General features: G+C 37.5%; 1 protein-coding gene across 1 annotated transcript in view; it reads right to left on the bottom strand.

The window, feature by feature from the left end:
* The window catches only part of DCAF5 (DDB1 and CUL4 associated factor 5), a 64,182-nt gene extending 51,942 nt beyond the window's left edge, over window positions 1–12,240 (bottom strand). The window contains exons 1-4 of the mRNA XM_010007677.1: window positions 12,102–12,240; window positions 7,841–7,877; window positions 5,798–5,937; window positions 1,415–1,544 (exon numbers count right to left, since the gene is read on the bottom strand). Coding sequence (XP_010005979.1) covers window positions 1,415–1,544; window positions 5,798–5,937; window positions 7,841–7,877; window positions 12,102–12,213 — 419 coding nt within the window. The 5' untranslated portion in view covers window positions 12,214–12,240. The remainder of the gene's footprint in view (window positions 1–1,414; window positions 1,545–5,797; window positions 5,938–7,840; window positions 7,878–12,101) is intronic.
* Between the last annotated feature and the right edge of the window lie 226 nt (window positions 12,241–12,466).

Here is a 12,466-nt window from a genome sequence, read left to right as displayed (position 1 = left end):
CATGCTTTTAAAGAGCAAAATAAACCTAATATCTTGTATTTATCTCCCTTTAATCTTTTATGAAGTTGAAATGTTGAAGTTAGTAAGTAACATTCCAACATGAAACTAAGACCTAGACATAAAGAGTTTGACAAGGATAAGAGAAGATATCTTACGTAACTTTCTAACTCCATTCCAGTCAAATTTTATCAAACCTAAATTTAATAAACTGTACAAGAGCTGCCAACAAGAGTTCCAGAAAACCTTGCAAATGTGAACAAGTTCTGGAGCTACCAGCATCAGCATGCAAATTCTGATTCAAGTTTAAAAATAAAATCAACTCAAAACATTAATATTTACAATTTAAGAAAAATAAATCCTCCTGAAACCATAACTTGATCGCTTTTGTAATGAATGTCTAAACATTTTAAGATTTTTAAGCCAGTCATCATTAACTTCATATGAGATTACTTTTTCTCTCTGTACAGTACAAACCCACAAAGAATTTTAGTGATACAGACTTCTAGGTATTCCCAAGAAATTCACCAATAATGAGAGAGTAAAGTATGAGCTACAGAAGGTTTTAAACAATTGAAGCTACTGAACTGTAAAACAAGTACCTGTTTTCCCCTCTTTTCACTATTTTAAATTATCCTTTCTACACTTAGACTTGTAACTAGAAACATGTAAACATAAAAGTTGAGGGCATAAGGGAGAAATATTTACTTGAGATGTTTAATTTCTTTTTTTCTGATTATTATGATAAAAAACGGAAACTGCTTTCAGAACACGAAACACTGGAAGACTTCAAGAGAAGCTTAATCTCTTTCATGCACGTGAAACTCTAGTATTAGACACTGCATACATCCACTTCAGAATCCAGTCAAACCATGCTTCATACTGCAAACTTATTCTCTTCATTTGTTTAAAATCCTGTGCAAATCTGTAAGTATGTTATACAGCCAATATGATTATCCAGGTGTCTAGGAAATCATATAATACTCTTAAGTGTTGAATAAAAAGCAGCCTTGACCACAATATCTAGCCAAACAGCTGGGTAGAAAAAACACTGTAAACCAGGCAGTGCCCACCATAGCTTCCTCTGGTGCTAGCAGGCCAGTGCTAAACATACTGCAAACAACAATCTGACTTAATTTGCAGTGGTGAGGCCAGGCAGTCTTCCAAAAAATCACTTTTACATTGAAGAATTAGCTTCATTTGAAAATCAATTTAGATTGTCTGTATGAAGAAGAATGTTAATTATGTGAAATAATTTAATTCAGCATTACTAACATTGATGTTATATTTGTTCTGCATCTTTTCCTACCACCATATGTTCAGATTTAAAACACCCAAAACCAAGAGGGAGTGGCATGCCATCATCCCTCAAGGGAAAGAAATAGCACAGCATAAGACAACGTCAGCCAGATCTTACCTCTGAGGTTTACGAATGTCCCAAAGTCCCACACCTTCCTTAGAGTTGGCAGTAGCCAATAATCTGGGTTCTACTGGATTAAACATCACACTGTGAAATGCTGATGGGTAGTGTGCCAAACAGAAGGGCTCTGTGGAAAAAGTTGAGATTTCAGATATAGGAACAATCAATGCACACAACTGTTCGATGTAATGCATTTGGCAGCTTCATATGGAAACAGTATAACAAGATCTGAAGATATGGAGACATGTTCAAACTATTTCTCAAGCTGCCACATCCCAAGCAATATAAAAACCAAGGTTTTGAAATCCTCCCCCCCAACACATTAACTTTGTCTAAATATGGAAAAGGACATATACCATATACTAGGTTTCCAGACACCATTTTGCCTATGGAAGGTTATCAGTTTTTAAAACTAGCCACTTAAAGATCAAGTATTTGAATCTTCCTAAGGTTCAGGACCAAATGGTCATCTAATAAAGACTACACATGGAGGGGCTTCTGAAAGTTTCCTAGCAAGATATACCTGGAAGCTTCCACAACCATTGATGATCACGCAAACTGTAAATGTAGCAGCAATTGCTTATAGGGAAGACTAATACTACAAGAAGTGAAACAAGTTTGTATGGAACTCAACTGAAAGCAAGCTGCCAATCCTGGGGAAGAGAGGCCTGCCACCTCTTCAGTGCTGTACATCAGCCATGCAAGTAGACAAGAAGGTTGTTCTTCTTGCATAAAAATGGTAACAGTTGGCTTTTGCTGTTCACATATAGAGCTAAAAATTTGCACATCCAGACTCTTTCCCCTTCATCTTGATTAGTATAACAAGAATGTGTTTAGCCTGCTACTCTGCCCTATTCATTCTGTCAAAAGGCTGCATGAAGACTGGGGAAAAAACCTTTACTCTGTCATCTTTTTCTGTATCTTTCTGAGAGCTTTATGGTTTTAGGCACAGTCTAATTATCTTTGTAATGTTTATCTTTTGTGGCTGCCACTCTTTCACTCAAGTAAGAAATGAGAATCAATGCCTATTTTGAGCCAGGGATTATGCTAGACTTTTCCATTCACTGTTTGCTTTGATGCAACCACTGTGCTGCTTGCGTGCTTGGGAGACCCTCTTACTGCCCTTATTTGAGCCACTCTGTGCAGGAACCATTAGTCCCACAAGTACTTCTGAAGGTACTTAATTTACATTCCTCATATCCCTCATTAAGATGCATAAAACATAGTTAAACAGAAAACTCTCTAATTTCCAGTATTATCTGAAACTACTGCCCACCAAGCAACTGAGACAGAATTCAAGTTTATTTGTCCCACCCCATCTGTATCCTCCTCTTATGCTCTATTACAACCTTTCTGACACAGAGACTTTGCTTTTTTAGCATTCATTTAGCAGTGATCAAACAGAGGTTTCTGACCACGGCTGAAGCTCCCTGGTGCTATTAATTGTGATGGGAGACAGAAGTAAAGAGAAGAACATGAGGAAACTTGTATTCTGCCATCCTGCTCCAAGGCTTTAAAGATTGCTTTTGGACTGCTAGTGGTTCCAAATCAGGTTTAACATCAAAACTAAGTGGCAACCTCCACTGAGAAACAATGGCCTGTGTTAGTTGAGTGGAGACACAAGATTAGATTGCCAAATAAAGGGGTTTCTTTTAAAAATAAAGTTTTACTTTGCATACATTTGTTTAGTCAAATCATTGTCACTAATTACTGGTGTTCTCCTTCACCCCTTTATTATAAGCCGCCTGGCACCACTGTTTTTGTCTAAGATATCAAAAGTTGCCTTTCAGCTTGTCAAAGAGAGCTAAACTAATGAGGCACAAAGTCACTTCAATGAAAAGTAGTGGAATTATTTATTGTTCTTTATGCTCATTCACAATTGTAGCTTTTATATACTCAATTATGAAAATGTGTCTAGAGGGAGATCATCACCATCTCTAACAAAATCTAAAAGTGAGTTTACAAAAACTACAGCATAAATCACTCAGCAGTGAAAGACAGGGAGAAACAGAAGGGGAAAGAGACTCCTTTTCCAGCTTCTTTTAATGCACTGCTTTAAACTAGCAGGTTATTTGCAAGATTTTTAATGAGTTGGCAACTCAGGGGAACTAACTATGGTTAGGCTGGCAGGCATAGTGCTTATCCCCATGGCAATACCATTGCAGACAAGGGGATTACCCCAATGACAAGCATTATATTGTAGTAAACATTGGCAGGGTTCATGTGTAAATGCTGACTCAGGACTCCTATACAAGCATGTGAAAGCCCTTCATTAAAAATTCAGACAACCAAAGACACTACCCAAGTAAGTCCCAAATGTATCACAGCCAATACTTCTCTCAATTCTCACTAGTGCAGCCTTCTCATTCAAAGTCTCAGCAACAGTAAAAGCAATAGCAAGGCTTCACTACATCAAAGAAGGACAAACCTAATTTCATACAATTTCAGAAACGCAGATCAGATTGGACATTAGTTTATGACACAAAGCTGCATCTGTCCCACCAACTGTTGACATCCACCATCAGCAACAAGTAGTTCTCCTAATAGACAGATCTTTATGCTGTAGTGTTCAGGAGAAGCCAATAAAGGGGCATTTCACCACCTCTAATTTGAAAGCCAGATGTAGTGCTTGGTCTCATCACTTGGATTTCATGAAAACAGAAACATGGGGATGAAGTGACATTTGGACTTACCGGAAGTAAATTAGTTACATTATACTAATCTGATCTCTTTCTTTGATAAAGTAACTGATCTTTTATACAGGGTAAAAGCAATAGATCTAACAGGAACTAAATTCACATGTAGCATCAAGTTTAGCTACAGGCAGTTGGGATTAGCAGGAGTTCCATGGGAAAAAGACACTGCCTGAAGGGAACACTACAGCTCACTGTGCTAGTAAGGGACTTCTGAACAAGAGGGAGGCGATTAATTAGCTCCTCAGAGGCATTACAGAAGTTTTTATTAAAGTCTGTGATATACTGACTGTGTGCATCGTTTTTCAGAATGTTATAGTAAAATATCTAGATGGGAAAGAGATAAGGGGTATCACAACTGCACAAGAGAATCAGAATTCACAGTAAGAATCAGACTACTGAAAACTAAATGCAATGCTGGTGTATTTAACTTTTGTTTATACAAAGGCAATATGCCTGGGGCAGGGAGGGCATCAATAAGTAATCTACTCCAAGTACTCTGGTGGGGCTAATCAAGAAAGACCTAATCCTGCTTACTCTGTTTCAATAAAGCCTCATGATACTAGTGGCTACAAAGGACCCTTATGGGACTATAAAAAATGTCTTGTTTCAGCTTGCATTTCCCAGTCAAAAAGAGAGAGAATCGTAGTGAAGAAAAATTATCCAATTCACTAGGTATGGAAAAAGCTAACAGCAACTTTGACCCAACAACAAACATGTATCAATTGCCACAAAATACACAGGCTGGATCTCAGTGCCACAAACAACTTTCCTGTAACACCAGTAGAAACTATGAGTTGAGGTAATTGCATTTAATCAGCTTACAAAAAAAAGATGAAAGTTTATTTTAGCTATGAAGGAAGGGAACCAGAATCTATATGTCTGTAGATTGCTTGGTTTTAAATTCTGAGTTTTATGTTTTTTAGGTTGGGGTAAACTCACAACTTAATTTACTGAAGTATTACTGAAGTATTCTTACACTGAAATTGAATTACTTAAGTATTTATCTTCAAATTTATCTAACTACAGCTCTAAACTAAGATGCTTCAGCTTTAAAACTGCAGCTGTAAAAACACAGATTACAGTGTTTTGAGAAGCTGCAGGTTTGTTACATAAATCAAAGTATTCAGGTCTGGTTTAGCAAACAAAGATTGAGGTAATCATTAAATTCCCTGTTATCACATAAGGGTTTTAAGTTTCCACACAATCAGAAAACATTATGCATAAGAACAAACCTCAGCATCACAGGGAAGTATATAAATAGCTCTTCAAAAATAATTTCCCAAAATTATTCAAATCAAAATAACAGCCTCCTAAACACAAAAAAAATAAAATTCCCAGGCTATAGAAAAAAAAATAAATCCATATACCTAATTGATTTCAAGTTTAACAAGACATTTTTATTGAAGAAGAATGTCCTCCACTGCTTTACTCAAATTACAACCTAATCATACCAACTTCTGTTCTAGCCTGCACAATATGCTGGTACTTCATGAAGCCATTTAAGACAATAACACTGAACTGTAAAGATCAGGGATAGCCTATCACTAGCCACAAGACTTATGCCTCACTTTCACCTTCTTCAACGCTCCCTGTCTCAACTGTCCCAAATAAACATAACTTGTCCTTTCCCTGCCTTGCTCAAATTCTTCCTAAATCAATGACCTTTTCCATCTAGAGATCTCACCTCCATGGGAAGACTCTCGGATGTCCCAAATAAGAACCCGGCCATCATCTGATGAACTGGCAAAGATATTGTCATTTACTGGGCTCACTGACAGGCCGTACACTGCGTCCTCATGGGCAAACACATCCAAGGTCTCTGTGCTGGAAAAAAGACACACACTATTATTATTCTCCATTCTTTTGATGTTGTTTTAAAAAGCAAAGTATTTACAGCTTTCTCTTCCTAGCAATACTTAGTAACAAGTTTATGGAACTTCATAAGAAGACCCTTGTGTTTATTTACAACAAAAGACAAACCAAAAGACCATGCAGAGTGACTCAGATGTCATGCTATGAGGCAAAAAAACCCTCTCAGACCAAAAGCCCACACATTAAAAACTTCAGAAACTGCAAAGTACTAATGGAAATTAAGTTCTATTAGATTAAACTTGGGACAAGGGAAAGGGAAAAATATATTGAAAGCTATGGACTACATTTTTACTACTTAATGTAAAAAGGAAAACAAGACAGAAGTTCCTTCTTTAAGACAGACTTCTGTATCATCCAAAAGTTCAGTTGAAGCTCACAATGGAGCAACTTGCCAGCTTGGTTCTCCAGAACAGACCAGATCTATATTTTTTCCATGTAGAAAAGGCAGCAAAAAAAAGAACAAAATAAAAATAAGTCCCCTGAAAGTACCTAGATTTCAGCCATTGTGCAGCTATAAGAAAGAAAAAGTCTGTTCTTTATCCTTTTCCCAACTTTTTAGATCATTTAAAAAGGAAGAAACAGTGGCATGGAGAGGCTGAAAGCTAAGGTATTAAGACAGAAGATTCTGCAGTTGGTTTATTTCTTTGGCAAAACTCCTTTATTTCTTCAAAGAATAAACTTTGTATACAATCTCTATACCTCATGGAAACTCTACTTCAGAGATCCCATCTAAAAACAGTGTTTTGCTCACATGACAATAGATGTTTTTAGTGACAGATCTAATTGTCTCATGGACCACTAATAGAAACAGGACAAAACCAGCAGTAACAGAAAAAGGCATTTAAAATTATGAAAAAGCAGTTGTTAGATCGAGTGTTACCATTCAAGGAAACAAAAACTCTCTCTAGAAATCAATCAGAATTCAGTGTGTCACATGAGTAAGGTTCTTTTCAGAAGATCACACTAGCAGCCTTAGAGAAATGAATTATTTATGCATGGACTTAGCAAACTCCACCCTCATAACAAAAATATTAAAATATAATTACAAATTACAATCTAATTTGACAATTACATATCAAAAAGACAAGTTAAAACTTCTAAGCAAGAAAGAGCACAAAAAACCACAGTTATTATAGAAAATCATCAAGGACAAAGATCTTGCAGCAGCTTGCGAAGTCAGAATACAACACCAGCATCTAAAATGTTGACAGTTTCACATGTGATTAAAAGAAAATACAAAAAAACAACCCTCTCAAAAAAACCAAACCACCTAACAAAATAATGCATAAGGCCTACACACCCCCCAAAAAAGAAAAAGCCAAACTAAACAACAAAAACCCCTCAACAACACAACATATTCCTCAGAGAGCATTAGAAGAGTAGACAAAGTTACTTTTGCCCATCTCTAATGCAAGATTTACGCATCATGTATACAAGGCAGTTGCAGCCAGTTTGAAAAGGCAAGTAGGTAGGGCAAGCACTAGCTATTTTAAATAGAAGCCAGGTGAGTGTTTTGAAAAACAAAACAAAAAGCCCATATGTATCACAATACTTGTATATATGCCAGAATAATCTGGGTCTGAAACTACACAGAACCTATTATACTGTCTGCAGGACAGCATATGTATTTAATAAACATTCTTTTTCCCAAGGTAAAGATGATGCAGAACCAAGTGCTTAAAAAATGGGGTGATGGAGGATACTTCATTCCAGGTATTAATTTAGATAAATAAAAAACATGTGTCAGGATTAAAATACTGTGCTTTCCTCCCAGACTATTAAAACAAAAAGGGCCTCTAATGAGTTAACATTAAGGAAACTCCTGAAGCAGCAGAAACACAAACTGTGTATTTACCTTTCAACATCGTGGAGTATAACTTGCTCATCATTGCCTATGAAGAGAAATACAAACACTTAACATCACATTCCAGCGGTTAAAAAGCATTATAGTGAAAAACACCAAAACAACAGTTTCTTTTCATTTTCTGTTTCAAAAAGAAAACTGAAGCAGAGAGAAGATCATCTCAGTTGTCAGGTGGTCAGCCCTGTGCTCAGTTATGTGAAAGGTTCCATGTGATACTTCCAGTCAGGACCAAGTGCACCAATCCACTCCATTTGCTACTGCTCAACAAGTAATTCTGCTTAATCATGCTATTGATCATTCTTTGTTCAGTTCGAGCTTGCATTCTGGGACATTTGCAATAAAGAAAATTATCATTATATGAAGTAGCAGAACACCTTTCTTCCTACTCAGAGGATGCTTCATAAACAAATAACAGAAAGTGAAAAGAGATGCTGTAAGCAAAATGTACTGGGCTCCAGTTCAAATGCTGCCAGTTCACACTGTCAGCATTCAGGGTTTTGCAACCATTGAGAAGGCATGAACATGACAGCCAGTGTAATTCCTTTTATATTAACAAAAACCAATCCAAGTAGTCAGACAATCATGTTACTTTTCTTTGATCACATCCACTGAACACAGAGGAAACTAACCACAAGCATGCAGAATAAGAGCGTCACAGCTACAAAGTACTGCCTCATGCAGTGTATTTCATGCTATAGCAACTGAACTGTTTTTTCTAGTCTCTGCAGGGAATATTAATTTATCTAATTTGGCACCTCCTCTTTAGAAATACTTAAGGAGATGCATATTTGCATTAAATTTAGAAGAAAAAAAACCAGAAAGCCCACAAAGCCATATTTTTATGCTCAGTATGTCATTGTAGTTGTGATATCAAGTTGTGAAGCTTTCCTAGTGTACACCAAAGCCAATGGTACTGGAAGGTGCCAGATTTCACATTATGACTCTTAAATGTTCAGTTGACTCAGTTTTCATTTATCCCATGCACATCTCAATTTGTATTCTGTCCCAACAGAAGAACTTAGAGAAAGTTTCTCTTTGACTAATGAGGTGTGAGATTTTTCTATATCCACTTGCTCTTTCTGCATAGGCTCCTAGTTAAATTGTGCCAGCTTCAGATTACTGCAGTAGCTCATCTTTTCCACAGTACAATAAACAATTCAGTTATACATAAGTGTTCTTTGATCATTAATTGCAATACAAACTGCCCCTTAGGCACTGCAGGCAAGGTTATACCTAGTAAAACTACTGTAGTGCCTATGTATTTCACCAGTGAAAAATGTAGCATAGTTACTCCAGTGACAAAATGTCCTCCAGCAGACACTTCTGCTCCTCTGTCTTCATACAGTATGAACAGGAGAGTCATCCTAGATGCCTCTAGAAATCATGGAACCAACTTGACCTTCCATCACAAGCTCCAAAATGGGAAAGAACAAAAGGACATGGTGTATGGAAAAAACACTGCTTCTCTCTGTTTTGTGTGTGGGAGGAGAAGGTGGTGATAAAAAACTAACCACAAACTGCTTGGTTGCTTTTGGTAAGGATGCATCCCTGCAGAACATGTCACTGCTGTTCAGCCCAGGAAGGCTCCCACATACAGTGTTTTACTTTAAGACAGGCTAGTTCATTCTTCATTGACAATAACTCAGCTGTAATTGAATAGGCAGCTCTCCCATTTATAATCTCCCTTATTTTGGTAACTGCAGTTACGGTCATTAGAAAAACAAGAAGTTTCTGCCATTCCTTTCAATTATACCTGTGAGGATGAAATACTGCAGAGAACATACAGAGAAGCACACTTAAGGTGGCCTAAATCCCACATCTGTCACATCAGGCCTCTGCAGAAAAAATTCAGTTCCCTGTAGGTTTATTTCAGCTTTTCATGTACCTAATATCAAACCCCAAAACAAACAAAACAAACACCAAATAAAACCAACCAAACAACAAAAAACAACTCAGCTTACTAAGAGGGGAACTTAAATATCAAATGCTGCTTTACTCTTAGTATGTGTGAACAGAGAAGGGCAACAGTACTCTACAGGGACAGGAACTTCTTTGGTATCTAGTTTTCTCTTCAGAGATTACATGTAAAACACTATCCACTCAGTTCCTGCCTTCCATTTTTGTAATGGCTACATGTGATGCATGCTACACATGTGCTCCTTCAAAGCAAAGAGCTTTGAAATTCCTTGGATGCAATTCAATTTGTACTAAAGTGGAAAATCTCTTCTCCCCTGCTATCAAGACCTGCTTTAAGGAAAGGTCATCAGATCCTAAGTGATTAGCCATTGGCAGGCTTTATATACGGAATTAATTAAGTGTGTGCACCTTGTACTAGTTTCCATGCTCTGAGTTTTGGGTTGCTTTTTTTTTTAAGTATTCTGACTTCCATACAACTGCAACTTCAATACTGGGGGGAATTACAACTAACAGATCTTGGGATCCACAATTCTCTCAGACCTTTTAAGAAGTACCCAGTACATTGTGGAGTGAATAAATATAGTTATCCCCATTTTACCAACAGAGATAAAACAGATGGTACATCTAGGTCATACAGCAAAATGACTCTTTAAAAGGGATCTAAGAGTCAGCCTCAACCCTTGCAGATCAGCTCTGTGAATCTTGGTGGAGCAGCTGAAAAAGTTCTTGACTCCTCCAATGGAAATAATTTCTGGCAGAGGCACAGTGTGTTTATGGAAACCAGAAGAGGGAAAAAGAGACGAGAATGGCCAGTTTGTCTGTACATGAGCTGTTGCAGCTCATACAACCTGGCATCTTAGCAAAAATCCACTATGATCAATCATGTCTATCTTTAACCGCAGGTGTTAAGGTACATTCAAACTACACTGCTGCCCTTCCTTTGAAAACAGTAGCCTCTGACAGCAGGGCCCAATGGGCAACAGGTTGAGTTGGAAATGAGAAAATACCATTTCAACTGCCCCAGCAAGATCTGGCACAGCTCATTTCATGAATATTCTTGTAAAGTTCCATTTGTCGGAATTCAAACTGAAGTACAAGCCTCCAACCCAAAATCTCATTGGAATTACTCATGCAGATACATTGATTTGAAGACAGTGTGAACTCTTATCTTTCTTATAAAACTAACAACAGTTCCCAGAATCAGAAGACAGGCATATTTGATATTTCTGGAGTTTTTCTCCACCTGAGAATTATATGCGAATCATTTCATCCTTAAAATTTGACACCACCTTAAGCTTTGTCACGCCTTTTTTTTTTAAGGACATTATAGTTTTAACAAAGTGTTTAATGATGGGAAGCTTTTGCCATTCACATGTGCTTAGAATCAACTTATAGCATTGATTTGCAGTTCACAAATGTTGATTCAAAAAGATAATGAAGGGCTTCGACCAAGTAGTCACATAATATCGTAAGCCTAGCTGTTTGTTCATGGACATACTGATATAATATACAAGTTCCTGTCCACTCTATTATAATGTCAGATAAAGGTAATGAAGTACAGCAGAAAACTACACTGACTGCTTTTTGACATACTTGTGCCTTTTCCTTCTAAATTCATTTTTTCTCCCTACTTCAACACTTCAAAAATCAAGTGGTGAAATTCACCTAAATTCTAGGTATTATTACCCCAGAACATGAACATGTCCAGTTTCCAGTTTTAAGACTGAATTAAACTCTCTGTTAAAAAGTGGATTTATATTTTTAAAAATGAAGAATATCAATGCCAATTGGAATCCCAAGGTTCCAGAAATTCTACAAGGCAGACATTTATCTATTGAGGACTGAAATGAGAACCAAAATGAAGTCTGAGAAAAAGCAATCCACCAATAGATGGCAACAGCCCTTCATTAGCCATCTAAGCGTGCATTAAAATGAGCTAGTAGCAGCAGCGATTTCCAAGCATCTGGCTTTCATGCCAGAGAGGATGCAGGGTCTGCTCTCAGTACAGCTATGAGAGACCAACAAAGACCATGTCCCACAGTCTGCAAAACAGTTAGTGGCAGACTGGACCTGGGATTCTCATGATAGGTTGAGACATGATGCACTTATACCAGGGTTTGGGAGAAGCAGTATGATAAAATTGAAAATGCTGTGCTAGCTAAGTAATTCCCTGTTCCCAAATAATCGTCACCTGCTGATTAAGGACACCTTCCACATCCTTAGGAGATCATGGAAAAGAGACCCTTCATGTGGGGCAGGACCTTGCTCAAAACTTTTACTCTAAGGCATTCACAATGCAAACTCCAGCGAGATCAGGGTGCTTTTCCTTCCATACCTCCAGAGAACACTTTTGTATTGCCACTGTTGAAAGCTAGGCAGAAGATATTAGAGTGATGCTCCCCTTTCAGCTGAACTGGTTTGACTCTTGAGTGGATGGCTTCTTCCATATGCCAAAGTAAGACCCGGCGGTCATCCCCTCCTAGAAGAAAGGAAATGTGCATTACTGCCTGAACCACGTGTAAACTGACAAGACAAGTTACTTAACTCCTCAGTTATTCAGAAAATGCTTTGCTGAAACTCTAATTAGCATTAAAAAAATATACCTTGCAAGAGTTTTGATATATAGACACACATTTACGTTAGGATGCCGTGCAGCCCAGTATTCAATTCATATTCATGAAAACCGAGGATTCAGCACGA

Source organism: Chaetura pelagica, unplaced genomic scaffold (genome assembly GCF_000747805.2).
Source record: "Chaetura pelagica isolate M959 unplaced genomic scaffold, ChaPel_1.0 scaffold70, whole genome shotgun sequence".
Taxonomy (NCBI): Eukaryota; Metazoa; Chordata; class Aves; order Apodiformes; family Apodidae; genus Chaetura; species Chaetura pelagica.
Note: the sequence above shows the minus strand (reverse complement) of the source record. Positions and strands in the feature narration are given on the sequence as shown.